This window comes from Pyxicephalus adspersus, chromosome 6 (genome assembly GCF_032062135.1).
Source record: "Pyxicephalus adspersus chromosome 6, UCB_Pads_2.0, whole genome shotgun sequence".
NCBI lineage: Eukaryota > Metazoa > Chordata > Amphibia > Anura > Pyxicephalidae > Pyxicephalus > Pyxicephalus adspersus.
Window position 1 is genome coordinate 60495476 of NC_092863.1, and position 20793 is coordinate 60516268.

At 36.5% G+C, this 20793-nt stretch overlaps 1 protein-coding gene across 1 annotated transcript in view; it reads left to right on the forward strand.

The window, feature by feature from the left end:
• The window catches only part of FBN2 (fibrillin 2), a 118660-nt gene extending 106900 nt beyond the window's left edge, over window positions 1-11760 (forward strand). Inside the window, exons 58-65 of the mRNA XM_072416007.1 lie at window positions 1123-1248; window positions 2667-2789; window positions 4201-4317; window positions 4566-4691; window positions 4936-5055; window positions 5976-6204; window positions 7089-7260; window positions 8645-11760. Coding sequence (XP_072272108.1) covers window positions 1123-1248; window positions 2667-2789; window positions 4201-4317; window positions 4566-4691; window positions 4936-5055; window positions 5976-6204; window positions 7089-7260; window positions 8645-9016 — 1385 coding nt within the window. The 3' untranslated portion in view covers window positions 9017-11760. The remainder of the gene's footprint in view (window positions 1-1122; window positions 1249-2666; window positions 2790-4200; window positions 4318-4565; window positions 4692-4935; window positions 5056-5975; window positions 6205-7088; window positions 7261-8644) is intronic.
• The last annotated feature ends 9033 nt before the right edge of the window (window positions 11761-20793 follow it).

The following is a 20793-nucleotide window of genomic DNA, read 5'->3' on the forward strand; positions in this document are numbered from 1 at the left end:
TTGGAAGTGGAGGGTAACAGCAATGTTTTTTTTTAAGTGGTAAGTATATTATATGATTCTGTAAAAATGGTACAAAACAAGTCATAAATACATTACATATTAATTAAATGAAGTTAAAGGTCCATATTCCACTCTACCATGTGGGATTCTGGACAGCTTAATAGACACAGATTTCCCTGTGTGAAGTTCAAAAGTTATGTCCCCTCAATAGGGGGTTGATGATCCCAACGCATTTTGCCTTATTGGCTTCCTCAGGAAGGGTGAGACACATAGAATATACTAATAAATAAAAGATTTAGATTGATATGAGGATTAGATACAAAAAACACAAAACATCAAATAACAATATCATGTCAGTGTTCTATATTATATACCAAATATGTATTCATAAGAATGTAAATATATGAGTATATCACGTATGTAAAAGAATGTGAACATAATACAGGTAATATGAACATGCAGGTATTAATACCAAATATGTTTGTTGTAGTTTCATTGAATGGGGTAAAATGACTAAAAGATGAGAAAAAGGGAAAAGTCATAACTACTTCATGGGTGAAGTAGGTGAAGGTCACGTTTGTCTAGGGGTGAACTATCATGCAAAAATGTATGTTAGTACATGTATGGTATACTATCATATTTTGTCGCTAAACTTCTATATATGTTCAATTCACAACCAAGCTGACAAAACCAAGGTGACAAACCATTCAACCAAGATGTGTAATCTTGACAACTTTAAAGATTCCTAGTTATTACCACCCTGAAACTGACTTATACTGAAATATATATAATACGGGAAATATTTGTAAAATAACCTTTACATTGAAAAGGCCTGTGTTGCTGTTTGACCCTCTCCTCAACAACCATCAAGCAGAATTCACCCAAATATTACCCAAGTTGCACATATCTTTTTTCTAATCCTTTGGGAAAACTGTGTAAATTTTGGGCAATAAATGGGTGATTCTTTTTCAAATAGACCCCCTAACAGTGATAAAATGGCACCAGTATTGGTCAGATATCACTGCTTTCAGGGCTGATGATAATACCAAAACAAATATAGCAAAATGCAACATGACAAATGCAATCCATGCCAACTTGTTAAATCCTTTTTTTCTTTCACAGACATTGATGAATGTAAAGTAATGCCAAACCTCTGCCAGAATGGACAATGTGTCAACAATATTGGCTCCTTTAAATGCTTTTGTAATCATGGCTACACAACTGACATTGGAGGCACATCATGTGTTGGTAAGACCTTTTCACTGTAATGTTCAGAGTTATCAGAGTTATCAGTTTGAACTTTTACTTTTTTTTATTTGTTATGTATGAAATAATGATTGCTTCTAATTAGGCTGAACGTCTGGTGCCATGCTTTTAACATTTCTAGACATGTTTTTTGCTCCTTGAAACATGTGGCAACATTTTTTCTTTTCTTCCATGAGCAAAAACATTGTCTTTTAGCACAGCTTCACATCCACATTACTTCCGCTCTATGGCTAATACTGACATTGAAGTTAATATTTACACCTGCTTTGGTGTCCTCCCTCTGACCATGTGTATTTTGCCTATTCCTCAAACAATCTTATGCTGATGCTGCAGCCATGATGATGCATGCAAAACCACAGTACCATCACAAGCTTTGTTTTTATGCTGATGGAAAAAACTGAAAAATATTTCCTGTGCTGCTACAGAACTTAAAATTTATTTAAAAGTTTTAAACTCAGTGTGTCTACAGTTCAACAGAAGTTGTAAAGGTGTATTATATGTTTCAGATGTGCAATAAATGTTTGTGACGGAATCTATAGGGTTCAGGAACTTTTGTAGCCCAGGTTGAGAACAGATGCTGCTGAAACTTAGACATTTCCAGCTTACATGGAAGCTCTACAACATGTGTAAGGAGCTGCTGGTCATACATGTCATCATGCCAAGTGTCCTTGTTATAGCTCTAATATCAGTTGCTTAGATCAAATTAAACATGATGATAGCACACTAAAAATAGTAATATCACAGTGCCAACAAACTTCCAGTCAACTACCAAATACATGTTTGCCAATAATGCTTAGAAAGGGGAAAAATATATTTAAAAAATAACATTTTATAAAAGTCATTGCTAAGAGTACCCCCAAACTCTACAATATCTTTAATCTTTATTCAAAAACTGTTTAACAATTAAATGTAATTATCCTAAAACTTGACAAGCAATTTTTTGTTCACTTTGAATGCCCAGTCATGTGCAGATGCTTTTCACATGGTTGAATAGTAACATCCCATGTGCTGAAAATGTTTCTCTGATTTTACTGCACACTGTAAGTGTCTCAAAGACTACTTTAGAATCTGCAGTAAGTCCCAATAAAGTCCAATCTTATTTCCTAACTGGAAGTCCTTCATCTGGCCCTTTACACCACATCCCTAGATTGCCCCCTTCATTCATATTTTTTGTCCTTTTCAGTAACAGAGGCTCAACATGAAATTTTAAAGTTACCATAGCTCCCTGTTTTCTAGAAGTTTATAGGTAGAGTAGGTCAAGATTTTTTACCCTATTGCTAAGTCAATCCAAATGTTTTCACTAAGGAAGAGAATAGTTACAGGTAAACTGTTAGAACTGTAACATTAATCTGAAAAAAGACTAATTGTTGACTTACGTTATTCATTTTTCTGCCTTGTAGATCTTGATGAGTGTTCCCAGTCCCCCAAGCCATGTAATTTCATTTGTAAGAATACAGAGGGCAGCTTTCAATGTTCATGTCCCCGAGGATATGTTCTGCAAGAGGATGGAAAGACGTGCAAAGGTAAAAAAATGTACAAGTTCAAGGAAACATTTTCTATTCTTATTCTTCATCATTTTTCCACGAGAATGGCAAAGGATGCTTGATGTTTTGGCTACATTTAAGTTCAGTATAATGTACACTTTATTTGTATTTTGCTTAAGTCTGAACAAATATGGTAATCAGTGTACTAAAGACCAAATAGTTGCTATTGTGAAAGGTAGATTTAGTTAGGTCCAATGTAAAACCCACTCTAAAATTAATCATGCAGTTCCACATTTAGCTGTGTATGCAACCACTGTGTAAATATATTACAAGCCTATGTCATCTTTCATTTACTAAACCCTGGCATCTTGAACACACTTCTGGTATTACTTACTTATTAACAGCTGCAGGAATTACAAAAAATTATCTTAGTGATTGACAGGTACCTGGATCTAAACAGACCCAATAGTATTATCATTAATAAACACTTTCAGTGATAGGCACTTGGTACTACATAGAGTAAATATATGTATGCCCTAACAGTCCATTAGATGTATTTTGCTATAGGTGTTACCTTAAGAATAGCGATAACCCAAAAAGTCTTTATTTTTGGACAGAATGCTTAGCCTTTAGGCAGGGCTGACAAAACTGACCACAAAAATTTTGTGTGTTGTTATCCCATATCAAGATGTAGAAGCTGAGTGCATTTCTGGCATATCAACATCTATATTTTAAGTACCTGCAGAATTTAAATGTATAGAACATAAAGGAAGGTGCATGCTTTGCACTGATGTGCTGCATTTTATATTTCTTTTGCCTGGACATACACTTAAAGGAAAGTTTATTAGTTATAAGTGGCAAAGTATTACCAATATTAAAATGTAGGCATTGCTGGGTACTTGCACATACCTTGTAAAAGAAGTTTAGGTACAACTTATAGATGCTTTTGCAAAGGAAAAGCAAGCATTGGCACTAACACCTGCATCCCCTATGCCTCACTACTTATCTTGAAATCATATGGATGGCCCCCAGGAATCTTATGCATGTACAAGTACTCAGATTTTCTTCCTAAAGCTCACATTTATATAATAGAGCACTAACATTTCATAAAACCCATTTCAGAGTATACTAGTAAATTAATCAGTTAAAAAAGTGCACGAAACACATTGGTCATTCGTTTAGCAATGCTTACTTTTTATAAAGTACCTGGCTCTAGACCCAAGATAGAGAAGCTTACTCATATAGAAAGAAGATTCCATAAACATTTCGACTGCTAGGCCCGTGGCCTCAAACAGGAAATAAAAGGGAAATATTTTGAATGTTCAGACGTGTAATTGTAAAACAGCTGCACAAGCTGTAGACAAAAACATGCAAGCACCTGCTTTGTGGCCGAGAAAATGAAGGTACATGTTCAAAAAACTGCTTAACTGGGATTTTTCATTGATTCTAGATCTTGATGAATGTCAAACCAAACAACATAACTGCCAGTTCCTCTGTGTCAATGTTGTTGGAAGTTTCAACTGTAAATGTCCTCCGGGATTTACCCAGCATCACACCGCATGCATTGGTAAGTAAGCACAGGGTAACACCACCAAAGATTACAGATGTAGGGGAGAGGAAACAACTCTGTTATATATCTGATGTTGTCTTGGCTTTGTGCAGTACTCTACAGTGTAATTACTACAGTAATCTACTATTGTTCAGCCGACCAATGGAAGACATGTTTTAATGGCTTGTTAACCTTTTCTTTCTTTAGTTTTATTTTTTAAATAAACTATAGGATGGTATGCTTTATATATCACATTTGTTTTATAGATAATAATGAATGCACACAGCCCAACATATGTGGAACTAAAGGAGAATGCCAAAATTCACCCGGAAGCTTTGCATGTCAGTGCCAAAGAGGATTTTCCTTGGATTCCACTGGCTTAAACTGTGATGGTATGTTTTCCAGAGAAGGTACCTTAGCCTTGTTTAGCCATGCCCTGCCTTGTTTTCTCTTACCTGAACTGTCCTGCATCATCCTCCACATTGCTTTCTTTCTTCTCTATACTAAGAATTATTTGTTTCAATAAGAGTTCACATAAATAAACTGGTATGAAACTGAGATTGTATACCAAAGATGAGATTCAGCCTTAAGATAAATGAGTAACATTATCATCTTTATTGTCCCTAATTTATACAGATGTGGATGAATGTGATGGAAATCACAGATGCCAGCATGGATGCCAAAATATAGTTGGTAGCTATCGGTGTGGCTGCCCACAGGGTTACATTCAGCACTACCAATGGAACCAGTGTGTTGGTAAGAATTTAGCATACATAATTCTCTAACTGTTTTGCTTACATACAATTTGTAAATTGTTTAGTTATTCAATGAATAATGGTTTCATTTATTTTATGTATTATTACTGCTCAGATTTCAGCAGAATGCAAAATCATTCCAAATAAAAAAATTGGTTTGGTTCTACCAGAACTGCTCACACATGTTCAAGTTAACGTCAGTTTGTTCATTTAGTGTGTTGCCCCAAACAACCACCAGCCATTAGGAATACTGAACCAGGTTTTCCTTGGCAACAGGCTTCCAAAGCCATGATATTTACAATAATTACAAGCATGTAACTAACACATGTATTAGGTTGTAAGCCCTACAGTATTCCTTGAGAATCTGTTACTGCACACAGCAAGCAGTAGCTTGATCTTAGGCACCAGCCCATGATTGCCATTACAGTAAATGGAACTATCAAGTCACTATCACCAAATGAAGCCTATGTTTTTGCCAAATCTTTCCACACTAAATTTAAACATAATGACACATTATGTCAAATTTATGAAATTATTACATTTATGAAAAAATATTTTGAATAATTCATCTCCACTGGCCTGAGAGCTTCCTGCAGCTTTTTTCAATGGTAGAGGACATGGGCTGCCAGAGTGGTGAGTATGAAAGCTCTTCAATTACATGGACATTTTGCCTGGATTTTTTACCTTGACGGGGTGAATTGCTTTAATTTAGTAGATGACTGCTTACATCATACGTTCCCATTTGGAGTACTGGGTAGCATTGTTTTTTAATCACCTTATTGCCATCATGACCAACATGAGTCATCTCTGATCAACACCAGACCCAGTATTCTATTTTCAATATGAATGTAAACCATACTGTACACTGAAGCTTTCAGATGAAAATTCTCATAAATGTCCTTCCCATATTTTTTCTCATAGATGAAAATGAGTGCACCACTCAAAACACATGTGGTTCTGCTTCATGTTACAACACACTTGGCAGCTACAAATGCGCTTGTCCACCTGGATTTGCTTTTGACCAGTTTTCATCTTCTTGTCAAGATGTAAATGAATGTACATCAAAGAATCCTTGTAATTATGGCTGCTCCAACACTGATGGAGGCTATCTCTGTGGATGCCCCCCTGGATACTACCGAGCTGGACAAGGGTAAGGAATTATGAAATTATTTAAGGCACCAGAAGTGTTCTAATTTTGCCTTAGGAACCTTGAATTCCATGATTCAAGTCCACTTATTTTATTTAAAAAAATATTGAAGGAACTTTTCAAATACAACTGATTCAAGAACCTACATTTTTCTTGATAGTTATCCACCCATAGTCCCATGTAGCAAAAAGGGACGGTTCTAACAGATAATTCGTGTTACTAGTGCTAATAGTGAACAGGCCCACAAGTAAATGGCACAGTGTGATGACCTTATTTGTGTGTTGTTGATCCTGCGACGAAATGCCACCTTTCAGCTCATGCTGACTGAGGTGTTTGGATCCCAATATTTCACAAGTGGTTTAAGGTAGTAGTGTAATGTATTGGTGATGGGTGTTTTTCATGTAGGTGATTCTTTTATAAATAAGTAGCTGGTCACAATTACCTTGTGGCTCCTTCAAGCATGTTAGCATCTTCTTTACAATTAGCAGGTCAGAATCATGCAAGTAAATGTGAACAGAACTAGAAAAATAATGTAATACTGTATATTGTCCCTGATTCGGATGGTTCATCTGCAGCTTGTATCAGATTTTATTTTTTTTTTTCAGTTTATTTTTCTAGTTACCTAAGGTAACTGTATACATGGACTATTGTTTGTATATCAGGAACAATCAGACCATGGAACATACTATTTTTCAACTTAGATAAAATCACTAAAAGCTAGAGAAAAAGCTAGTGTATGTGGCACCAGTTGATCCTTTATCAAATATAATAGAACTGAAATAAACTGATGGTTTCCTAATCATCCAATCCATGTCCTGATATCACTTAAAGATAATTATGCATGTAATAGTGCAGTGCAAAAATAAATTGATGTCCTATTTTTGCAGACATTGTGTCTCCGGCATGGGATTCAATAGAGGCCAGTATCTGGCTGCTGCTAGAGAGGAGAGTGAGGATAATGCACTTTCCCCAGAAGCATGCTATGAATGTAAGATCAATGGCTATCCAAAGAAGTCTGGAAGAGGAAAGAGAAGTTCTAATGATACACAACCTCTAACGGTAAGATACCAGTCTACCAGAAACCAATGTGTACTGCCACAAATGCACAAAACTCAGCTTCATTATGTTGTTACTTTCTCGTGTAGCATTTACAGGAAAGGCTACATTTTGTATGGTTCTATCTTCTGGTGGGCTAGTAACTCACACACAGACTCTATAAAGGAGTTTAGGGGCTATTGAATTCACAAGCAAAGGAGAGAGGACCATGGTGCAGGAGTATGCCCAGGCCCAGTCCTACATAAGCTCTTTTTGATCATAATTCCTCTTAGAGTACTCTGCTGAGCACTAATCCATCCTAGGGTGGTTCTTCTCAGTGCTATGAGCTTTGGGTAATACTTATTCTCACCATCTCACTAAGAGTGGCTCACCCTTTAAAGTCTTAAAATCTGAGCACAGATGATGGATCCTGTGTTGTAGCACCAATTGGCAAGCTTATTTCTCCAAGTTGTTGAATAACCAAGGCACTAGGCAAACCCTGGCCTTGTGCCTAGTAAGGCACAGGCTCTGACCAACCAAGGTCCCATGCCCAAGTGGCTCACAAAGGTTTTCTTCTCACTATTTCATGGTTGACTCCCCTCTTTCTGGAAATGTTCCCATTATTTAATGGCACTAATAGCATTGATTGGTTGCAGGGATACGTATCCATCACCTGTGATGTGTTACTCCTTCAACTGTGCAGAGGGAGATCTTCCTAGTAACAGGAGGAGAAAACAAATCAGCAAGCTAGGAACATTTCCAGCTAGAAATTAACAAACTAGACTCTGACTGACAAATTACAATACACATGAACAAAGAAATTCCATCTAAACTAGGGACATTCAATAGATAAAGGGTCCCTACCCTGGTATTTACATGTTTTACAATGATCTGCAGGTTTTAGCCATAACACAATCTGAACAGATAAACTGAAAATAATCCAGAGAGTCCTTGGTCTAACAAGGTGACTAACATGATGCTACAAATATGAATAACCAAGCATTTGCAGTGGGTTCAAATAAAGACAATTCTTCCTCAGTTATTAGTAGTTTCACCTGTTAAGCACCATTTATTGCAAAACCGAATGAAATAATGAAGTAGGTCTTGAATCCATTGCCTCTTTTGCCATTTTGGATGCATTTTTAAAGTCAATTAGGAGTCAAAAGTAACCAACCACTTCAAGTAAAGTTACTATTCTGTAAGTCCTTTAAACAACATAGATGATGGGTGACAGCAAGGCAAGGGAAGTGTCTTCCCGTCAGTTATGTACCATGATTGCATTTTAAACATGTTTATTGATAGAATAACCTGTGCAAGAGTCTGACTCCTGCCCTGTGTCATAATAAGATATAATTATACTGTTGCCACATTTCTTGGCCAAATATAATTTTAGAATTCAATTACACAGGATGAAGAGATAAGTCTGAACAGTCTTGATATTGAGGAGCCACTAAAGATTAAGATAAACATCTCTGAGCTCAATACAAAGAACCACATCTTGGAAATTGTTCCGGCAATCAAACCTCTTACGAATCATGTACGCTATATTATATCTCAAGGCAACAACACCATCTTCCGCATAAACCAAAGGGATGGACTCAGTTACCTCCATACAACTCATAAGAATATCCAACCGGGAACTTACACCCTAGGTGTAGTCAGCATCCCTTTGTATAAGAAAAGTGACTTCACTAAACTGGAAGAGAAACACGAAGACAACTACCTCCTAGGAGAGCTGGGGGAGACTCTCAGAATGAGACTACAGATAGACATCTCTTAAACTGAAGAGCACATTTAAACTCAGAGCAGAACAACCACATTCAGTCCTTTACTTATCCAAATGAGCATGTGTGCATACTGAAAGCTTTAAGGAGGAAGTGACTGATTTTAATGGACCACTCTCTTTTTTATGTCTCACCCCTGCACAGTGACTGTTTCAGGAAAAAGATAATGTAGAAGTGGTAATGTTTTACATTTCTTTTTGGTTTTTAACGAAAATGCCAGCTTTGGTTATAGTAATTTAAATATATTGTAGCCTCAAATAATAAAATGTGCACAGCTGAAAAGAAATGATATATACAGCAAAATCCCAAGTTAAGATTTTTGTTAAAATTTTTTTCTTTTTTGGGGAGATGCAAGAAATGATAGTTATCTAAAGTGAGTTCTTATCTGAGGGTCTGACAGTCACAATTTTAGATTTACTAAAATGTATTATGCTGAGCTTTCTAAGCTATCCAATTAATTTGTATCCTATCAGGTAGGCCCTTGCATTACATACTTTTTGGTGGATCTAAAGGAGATCGTACAATCAGATTATAACGTTTGAATGATGAGCTTTAGAAAGCTGTTATAATAACAGATGTCTACATTAAAGGTTTTCTCCCACCTTTGTTATGAACGCCACCCAAAACTTATGGATTTAAATTAATTTTTTGAGTTGGTGGCATTGGTCATCAGAACAAATGGATGGGTGAATCTTCCCACATAAACAGCAATAAAAATGTGACCGAGGGTCTAACCTTTTCAAATTAAAAAAAAAAAAAAGTATTTTAGGAGCCAGTGCCGGACATAGTCAACAATGGGCCTCTGTGCAGAATTGACCTGCCCTGCCCCCCACTAAACTGGCATGGGGCTCTTGTGGGGGCACACTTTGCACCTCCCAATGTGCACCCTTAATAGGAGTGCCATCCTAAAAATCCTTTTACACTGGGCATTAGATGTCAGTAAAAGATCTGTCCTAGGGCAAAACAGAGACTTCCTAAAAAAACAATCTGAATACATCAAACATAATCATAACATCTACTTTAAACCTTAGCCCACAGTTTTTCCACCAACAATAACATGGTTAGTACATAGTCTATGTATTACTGTGGACCCCACAATACATCTCAAACCAGAGATTGACTAAGTCCATCCATTTATGTTACAAATATTTTCAGATAAACAGTGCCCTGCCTTCAAATATGTACCATTGCTCAAATAAAATGTACAATAATAAACATGCTGCAAACGTACTAAACTAATCAATGAAGTACTTATGGGACAGTAACTTGGGATATACTATATATATTAATTCAGAAACAGCTTTTAAACTCACCAGAAAGGTTAACTATTAGTGTAAGTTTTTGTTATCACTTGTCTGAGTATTGCTAAAAAATCTGTCTCAGATTTCTGTAACATAAATTTACAAAATGTATGAATGGAGTCAAAATATGCCTGGTTAAACCTTGATTAGGTATAAGACCCAGCCAATTACAACTACAGTAAGTATGGCTTTGTCATCTACCACACTTGTTTGTTTGCAGTCTGTAAGTATTTGGAGGTATTTTGCTATAGTGCCCAGTAAACTGTAAATGTGTATTTATTTGCTACAGTAATATATGACATGCATTATGAAAATTAATTTAAATGAGCATATAGCCTTGTTTGTTTGTTATTTTACTTTGTTGTAATTGAGCCATTTTATTTTATTCAGTTTTGAATAGGTAAGCTCTGAAATAGTGTGGTTCTTTTGAATTCAGGCAAATTATTTTGTTAATGGGAATCATGTTCCCTTGGAGTCATGTTCACATATAAAAACCCTGCATAGGCTGAACACAGGTACCAAAAATCTGCTATGAGCAATGTCATAGAGCTAAGAGCTGCATGTAGCTCACAAGCCGCAGATTGGGAACCACTGTAGACCGATCCTATTTCTTTCATTTTGTTCTTTCAACTATGTAATAGGGATTCTTTTACAATCAGTTGGAAGAGGTCAAGTGCTCATATAATGCATTTAATGGAAGTTCATAACATCAAACACTGGACCTTTTCATTAGTTTTATAATAGAGAATTGATGCAAAATATGCTCTTCATCTGCTGTAGCAAAATACCGTGAATGCTTTGTTTTCTGTGGCATACCATTTTTTTGAAGTACTGTAGGTTTTTCCCATGTGCCTTAATAGAAATTTACTATTAAAAATGGTGCTTTGTAAATGATTTACTGTAGGCAGCTCCATTATGAGGTGATGCTTCATAACCCTCCAGAATGTCCATAAACAGGGCAATCCCTATTGAGTCTAATATATGACATAGACAGTAAATCATATCTTCCAACAACTTAGTATTAACATTGAAACATTGCTTAGCCCCATCCTGATCTGCCCATATACCAGACCTTGGGATAAACCATACCCATCAACAAGCCAAACCCTCACACTCATGTGTCTTTTATTTTGGTTACACACTATACGCCTGATTTACAATTACATATTATCTAAGTTTGCTGGATTCCTTAAATGGGTGTTATAACTCTAAAATCATTTTCTAACACAACTAATTACTATAAATAGTCATTCAGATCAGAATGAAAATCCAGTAAATATATACCACAGAAAGAATTTAAAATATACTGAATATTATTTTGAAGAAAGAAAACAAACTTTTGTTCAAGTACAAGGACAAAGCTGTTAGTTTGTTTTAAAATTCCATGTGTACCTGGTTGACATCTGTTTTCTTACAATAAAATATATTTTTGGGGTAAATTAGTGTGCCTATTTTTTGTGTGATTCTGTATATTTGATTTGAAACATTGGGCCCGATTTATTAAAGCTCTCCAAGAAGGATACACTTTCAGCAGTGAAGCTGGGTGATCTGGTCCACGATTGAAAACATTACAAATAGAAAATGACTTTGAAAATCTGTTTCAGGTTTGTTGGATCACCCAGCTTCAGGCCCATTCTCTACACACTAGCTAATTGTAATTGAAGAAGTGAAACTTTATAGAGAAAAAATTGGTGTTGTACAAAGTGACGTGAGTCATTTTATTGATTTTATTTTTTGCCTTATAATCCATTAATATTTCTATTATGCCAATAGAGTGTACAGAGTATGGAGTATGGCATATGATTTGCAGGTTCACTTCCATGATTCACAGTTTGATGAGTATACCATTGAACATATAATTTGCTTTGTTTAGTTTATTTGTCTGTCTGCCAAGCATACTCTTCAAGGAAATAGTTTAGATTGGATGTATAAACACAGTGGAATCCTTTACTCACAGGATATTTTCACATACAATTTTTGAATCAGTTTACGGTATTTCCTGTGAAACATATGGAGACCATAGCTAGCAGTTACTTGTACCATCAGAAAATAAAATCAAGATGTCATACATTTTTTATTGTTATTGTAAATCGATGAACAATTTTAAGCTATGGCTCAAAGCAGCCAAATGATTTCAATATTATGTTTAAAAGAAAGTGTTTGAAAAAAAAAACACTACTTTGAAATGGATGATGATTATAAGTTTAATCTATAACTTATTTTCTAAAACTAGTTCATTTGTTGAACATGAACTGTTGATGACAAAGGATGGGTGGATTTGTCTGTTCAACTTCAACTAAGATGAAGGCCCTCTCAGACAGTACACTGGTTACGGGGCAAGCCAGCCGCTCCTGTACATAGTTTGTAAGCTAAAGGAGTGTTTATCCCACTCCTGAACCAATGTAGTCGTTAATCATGTGACAAACACTTTCCTATGAAGTGCTGAATTTTTGCTAGCAGTCGTTCAGACATTTTACCCTTTATAGAAAGATCTAATGGGATAACCACACAGTAGTAGTCTCTCTCCTGAATGACCCATACTTTAGGGTCCTTATGCAGAGATGCAACTCCAAAATTTGCCTGCAGCAAAGGACCTTGAGTTGCTTGTGTATTGGTAAAAACAGCATTGTCCTTAATAATTCAGAAGTTTGAAACATCACCCATGAAGCCTGACGCATTTCCATCCCCACCAGCAGCACCACAACTATCCTTATTTGTTCCCCAACCTCCTGCTGCCCCAGTCTCACAGGTATGACTGGCTAAAGTGGCCATAAATCCTTCTGGCTTAGCAAAGGACCTTTTGGAAGTCAGGGTACTCAATGGTGAGCAATTTCAGGTATATTTATAGTTTTCCCAGGTAAAGGGCTGCCAACAGGTTAGTGATATTCTGAAGCATACCAAGAAGAAATTGTCAAACAGTTTTAGGTCTGGGCCGGAAGAGATGCTAGCAGCTTTAGCTCAATGTGACTCTTGTGCCCTAGGCATAAAAGCTGCAACACACGACAGCTTTTCATCTGGAAAGTTGCTTATGTTTTGGGAAGCTTGGGGGACTGCTGGTTCTGAGCCCAGTATTCTGCCTTGGAAAAGATGCTGCTATAAACAATAGATTCTTTAGGGATTAAAGCCATAACTTAACCTGCCTTGCTATGGCCCCATGACCTTATTCTCCGCTTTACATGGCATCCCACCCTAAGCCTCAGAAACCCTTTGAGACTTCATACAATGTTATAGAGAAAGGGGATGGAGAAACTGAAGATAGAAGAGGTGTCCAGGCCTTTTGCTGTCACCTTGTCTTAATGAGATACTTTTTCCATTGATTTTTGTGCTGTTATTAGTTTCCTTATACCCAAATGGCTAGTACTTTCACCAGAGCTGTATTACTGCAAGCAAAAACTGCAGTAGGCAACACTACTGTTGGCGGTTATGTTAGAATATGGCCCATATTTAAAACTCTGTGAACTAGGCTCAGGGATAGTAGAAGCCTTTACCAGCGGGACAGTAATGAAAGGTGAATTAGGATGGCTGCTACCTCTCATTAATTCTGAATAAATTCTCCATCTCTGCGCTGGCTTTTCCAGAGCTCTAAGAGAGGAGGGGGCTATTCTTTCCTACCTTAAATTGTAAACCCATTTGGGCAGGATCCTCTTTCCCCTTTCCCTCTTCATGGAAGAATAACCAGATATAAAAATATTGAAAATAACCCTTTAAATTACCATGTTAAAAGTAAATTAGATTTTAGATATTGGGTTTACATAAATTTTAAAAATTTGTTATCCTGGATAAAACCAGCTACAAAATGTGTGATATTTGTATGTTTATAACTTTGTGTGCTACAGAAATGAATGCGGTGTCCTGTGTTTTACATCCTTTGCCATTGCTTTGTCTCTTGGTTGTCTTGATGCATGCATTAGGTCTTTATAGACTTTGAAAACATCTTTTTTTTCCCAATAATTGTAGACAAAGCTTGTGGAGAATATGTAGGATTTTTTTTTGTTCTTGGCCTTCAAACTCAAATGTGATCCTCCTTCACACGTTCTCACTTATTTTTTTTCCTGACATTCTTTTTTCCTTCATTCTATCCTCAAGTGACCCTTCTGCTTTATCCAGTTTACATTTGGAACACTCATAATCCTAGTTATGTAGAACAGAGCTGTGTATTTCTTTAAAAGGCAAGATTGGCTTTAATTTTTAAGCAGTGTTCTCAAAAAAAGTATTTAAAGTTTAAATTGCAACTAAAATCAAAAATGTTTCCTCTGCTTAAATAGATGTGCCACACCATTCAGTACCTGTAATGGTTCAAATGACTCAATGCCGCTTCCTCTCAGATCCTGCTGGGACAAAGGCAGGTGGTGATGATAGACAGGCACTTAAATGGAATGTCACACTATAATTCTGCTTTAAATAGCACATTTATTAACGATTACCTGAGATTACTATAGTTTGATTAAAATGCAAGGTCCCCTTTAATCTTAGAGAACCTTCCCTTTGAACATAATACATTACAGTGGACTATTTTGCAAGACTCTGGGAAGGCTAAAAATTCCAAATCCTGCAAGAATGTGTTTAGAACAGTAGAATAACTAGGTAAATGTGTCAAATGTCTCCCTATACATATAAATATATCTCAACTATTCTCAATATGACATGGGGATTAAGAAGGCAAAACACAATGTGCCATAACTGAGAGTAACCTATGGGAAGCATTATTTTACCAATTCATGCACAGTACACTTCAATATGATTGGTTTCTATGATTTGCTAATGATTGTTTTATATAATAATTACAAACAGGCAAGCATGCTTTCTGTAGTGTTATTTCTTGTCTTTTGGTGGGTAACAAGGCCTTCAGCTTTCACTCCCTTCCTGTAAAACGCACATGTCCTCGTACGCAGTTCTCTTTTCCAGGCTGGTTCTGATTACTATGTGGTTACACGTATTATGAAGCTATGGTACAATGCAATGCTTTGTACAGCAGTCTTCCCTATATATTCTGTCATACTGGCAGAAGTCCAGTTTTGCTGCCTGGTGGCAATAACTAATATAGTCAAATGTGTGCAGTGCAAAAAAAGCCAGCTTGATGCTCTAAAACTAAAACACACAGCTGTTACCTATAATTATAAAATTACATATACACAATGGTAAATATAGAAACAGCAGGTCACATACAATGAGCATAATTTAAGCACATAGAAGTTCTGATTGCAATCAGAGTAGTTTCAGTTATTTTGCAAGCCAATACAATAGAGTACAGTATGTGAAAGAACTTACGTCAGAAAGAGCGGTCATGGTCACTGTTATTGAAGGAGAAGCTGTATTGTGATTGAGAAGTATCACCTGGAATAATCAGACTGTATTCCTCCTTCCCATACATAGAGTGACCTCTGCTCAGAGCTATTAACATTAAAATACTCAACAATTTATGTGTTTTCTAAAACTTCATGACAAGGAACATATGTTAGAAATGAGCCATGTTGCATGTTGTAGACATGTGAAAGGCTTTTATCCGGGTTTTTTACAGAATACCACTCTGCAAACAAGCTGGGAAAAATCTGCTGTGACAGGGGCCACTGTTTTCGTAATAAGGTTTAAAGAATTTTTAATGATGTATGATAAAACACAGATTTCTAGGAAATATTTGGTCATTATAACAATATGATTGGCAATAAAATGCTTAAAGATGCCACCCAATGATGCCACAGGGACTTTAAATGAAAAAAAAAAAATATGGAGGAAACATTTGGTCTGCAGCATCACTTCATAGTTACTTAGTTACATAGTAGGTTAGGTTCAAAAAAGTCCATCAAGTTTAACCACTAGGGAAATAAACATATATCCCAGATCTAAAACGATATAAAATATATAAAACATAGTTGGTCCAGAGAAAGGCAAAAAAAAAAACTAGCTTTAGATATTGCAGCTTGACATTGCATGCTGTTATCAAGTCTATGATCTACCAGAACCCCCAGATCCTTTTCCATTTCTGACTCCTCCAAATGTATTTGCCCTAAACAGTATTAAGCATGCATGTTGTTAGCGCCCAAGTGCATATTTTACATTTATCTATAATAAATGTAATTTACCACTTGGCTGTCCAAACAGTACATTCAGGTCTGCTTGTAGATTATAGACATCCTGCATGGACTTAATTCCATTACATAGTTGGGTGTCATCTGCAACACACAGAAATGGTACTTTTAATTCCCAAACTCTATATCATTTATGAAGATGTTAAACAGTAAAGGTCCCAACACTGAACCCTGGGGTACACCACTAATAACCTTAGACCATTCAGAGTATGAATCATTATTTACAACTCTCTGTCTCTAAACCTAGAAATAATGGCTTTGAAATAACCAAGCTCAGCTCTTTGAGGACACGTGGATGTAATCCATAAGGTCCTGGTGCTTTTTCAACCTTAATTTTTCCCAGCTGTTTCTCATATCAATTCTAAAGAATTGTGACTCATTTAAGGCAGTGACATTGCTATTAAAAATTTTGACTTGAGTTCTGCCATTTTCCTTTGTGTACACAAAGCTAAAAAAATTTTTTATTAAAAATATTTTATTTTTTATTTAGTAAATCTGCCTTTTCTTTATCCCCAGTTACCAACCCAGCGACATCCTTCAAGGGGCCTACATGCTCAGATCTAATCTTTTTGATTTATATATTTTAAAATTTTGGGGGGGTTTGCATTACTCTCCTTTGCAATATGTTTTGAAGTTTTGCACATTTTATCTCCTTTTTATATATTTTATTATTCTCTTTATAGATTAAAAATGATGAAGGCGATCCTTCAATTTTATATTTTTGGAATGCCTGTTTTTGCTTCCTGTTTACAGCTTACATTAAATGAAATCATATTATGGTCACTGCTACCCAGATTCTCTTTTATATGCACATTTGTTATTTATTTACTTAGTTACTTATAGGTTTGAAATTTAGTAACCCCTTCAAACTATATATCTTCTAAAACAACGGGACATGTGCAATTAAAGGATGATACTACTGATTTTGCTCCAGATAGCTACACTAATGTTTATCAAAATAAAAAGTTTGATAAAAAAATATGATGAAAGCATTATTAAACAAACTCAACAAAGCTCCTATTAAATGTACAAGATACAACTGTACTCACCAATATTTTCTTTAGCAGCTGTCACAAAAAGACTGGAGAGAGCAGAGACATTAATCCCTCCACCATGTGACACTACTTGGACCTAGTAATTGGCTGCTATCATCATCACATGCTAAGTTTATTTGTAGGTATTTTGCACCACTAAAGGTAAAGCAGAAGCAGCAGGACATACCTGGAGAGGTAAGTTTTAGGGATTTATGGGGAGGCCTTGTTCACTAACACTTTGTATGTGGCTGCTGTGGAGCCTCTAATCTAAGTTCGGCACCACCGGAGCCATTGGTAATTTCCAGTGGGGGGGTGGTACAGGAGTTGTTTCTAATCACAGATAAATTACTAGTGTGCAGGACATGGTACATTTATATAGCAACCTGCACACAGATACTACAAAGGTACAGGACAGCACGATGATGACAAACCAAGCATGCCCTTCTGCAGCTCTATGCAACACAGGCCCCGGCTCCAAATGCTGTATTCTCTGAAATTGCTAATTTTGGAATTCTTTGGGCCATAGAGTGGCCACTGAAGATGAAACTTCAGATTTTCTATAGAAAAATAGAACAATTGTTGGGGTAAAAGACTTTCCTCTCCTTTTCTCTTACCAATTTTTTATTTTTTAGGTTAAATTTTAATTTTTTACTTTTTATTTATTTTTTTTTTAACCAGCATTGTTCCTATTTCCACTGGCACACTCCTACTGTTTCATTTTGTGTCACTCCCACCACCTTCATATTCCGCCAACCACCCCACTGGAGGTGCTAGGAAATGTGTCAGCAGTTGTGTGGACTGCAGTACCGACCCAGAATAACCTGCTTTGACTTGATTTTGACCTCACTTTCTCCTGTAAAACCTCCCCTGTATGCTTCTTTATAATTTGTTAGTTCTGTAAATGGTTGATACATAAATAATACATTTTTTTTACAACATATAAATACATTTTAGGAATCATATCATGTTTTTTTTCATATTTTTATTCATTCATTGTATGTCATTAATCTGTACAACTACGACTATATATAAAAATGAAAAGATCAACAACCACCTTTTGTGAATCAATATATAAATTGTTCTTCCAGTTTTTTACCAGTTCTCTCTACTTCATAATGTCTGCTGACATACCTTATTTTCTCTTCTTCCGCACATACTGCCCTCCACAATTTTCTACTGTGCATACTGCCCCATATCATACCCCACAGAAACTTTCTCCTGCACATACACCTTCCCACCATCAAATTCTCTGCTCTCCTTTTCAGCATAAGCTACTCACTAACATAATAAATCTTTACTTGTACATACCGCCCATTGTCATCCCCTCTTTACTTCTCTCCTGCACATTCTGTTCACTATCATACCCTCTAAACTCCTCTCCTGCACATACTGTGTACTCCCTGCTGTCCCACTTGCATGATGTTTGTTATATCCCCAACCTTTCTGAAATGTGCTCACTTTTGCAAATAAATATTAGTTAAAATAAACAAAAAAATACACATGTGAACTTTTGTTGGGGGTTTACTGACGCATACTCTGTCAGTCACAAGTCAGTTTTTCTTGACCTTTATAACTTGGGGGGAACCTTAAAATAACTTTCAGGTCGTCAAGGATAATTATTATATCCACATCCCACATTACATTTGTGCAGTGGTCAGTAGGAAGTATGTCTCAGACATTGCTGACGAGTGGGAAGAATGTCACCCTTACAGATAAAGATATAAAGTGGAAGTAAACTAAAAACAAAAAAAATTACACTTACCTTTAATCCCGCAGATCCCTCAAAGGTCTTTGTCTTTCTGATCCAGTCCTGCATTGTCCAGGGATTCCTCTTCGTCCCAGGACAGAGGAAGCACTGTGCACCACCATCTTCTGCCTTCTATTCCGGTCTTCGTGCTCCGTCACCCAATCTTGCACTCCGCAGGTGCGAGATGGGGTGACGTAGCCGCTGTGAAAGGGCTGATCATGCGTGAGATCAGCATCTCTTGCCCCTTAAAGGTAAAAATGACCCCTCTGCGCATGCTGAGATCAGGGAATGCTCAGAAGGAGCAGCCAGAGCCTCCCAGAATGCATGATGTAGATATCCTGGGAGGCTTTGCGTTCCCATTTAGTCTTGATCGCCATGACTAAAAAAAAAAAGATTGTTGCATTTAAAAAAAATGTCTACTCTAATGTCTACAGTAAAAATGTTGAGTTTAGGTACGCTTTAAACTGACCTGAGAGGCACAAATTGCTCGTTGCTCAAAAAGCCCCAAGCAACCTTTGGAGAAACCCTAGTAGATGTCTTGTTAGCTGCCAATTGCATTCACTCGTTTGACATTAGAATGCTAGACAATAATTATGCTAACAGTTGCCAAATCACCTTAAGCTTACAGTTTTATGCATAAATATATTTTTATTTGCATTTTCAAGCTTAAACGCCAACTGTACAGTCATAAGAAAGAACAATATGAAAATAAATTTTACATCCAATAATAAACAACATTAGGAAACATATGTGATACAAAGCAATAACAATAAGGGGGATTACTGGGGAAAGAAAGAGGGGATGGGGGCAAAGCTTACAGTTTAAAAAAAAACTCTACCAACCTAAGAGTTACTGGGTAACTTTCTGCTCTGCTGTAACCCTTACTTTGGAGGCACTATAATGCAAGCCTTAATGACAGCAATACTTATAGATAGCAAAAACCATATTTAATTCTAAATGGCTATTTATAGGAAAACCAGAATAAAGGGAGCAATCTGATAGCTTGCTTTAATAAATAGTTAATATATTTGCCAGTGGGAAATCTAACAACATGAGAATGTTGGTAGGAGGAAAACTGCTTGAATTTTGCAAAAGATAAATTGCACCTTTCAGACAAAATCAGGATTATATAGCATACCATTAATGTAGAACTAATTCACTGTACCTTTGCTTGTTGAAGGCCCTTGATCAATGTACACCCAGCAAATCCAGCGCAGTCTTGGCTTCTGTCTTCTTTCTGGGGCTCATTGTTATGACCCATGCCATCACCTTCTTTCTGTGGGTACAAGATCGGGGTACGTGTCTTCCTCCAAATATAAAAAACAAGCACCGATCTCACTTTGTGCATGCGTGAGATTAGGGACATTTGAAGAAAGCCCCTGATGACACATTCATTGCAGCCATGGTAGTACTGGAATCTTCTCACAATGTAAATTAAAATTTGCAGCAAGTCAAATAGAGCCCACTATATATGCTGGCCTAGAAGACAACACTATCCAGCCCCTACATGCCCAATCAGCCCGTCCTTGATCTTCTCTCTTTATAAATCAATCATTCATCTTTCAATCATTGAGGCATAGCATCACATGTGGGCATTACATAGGG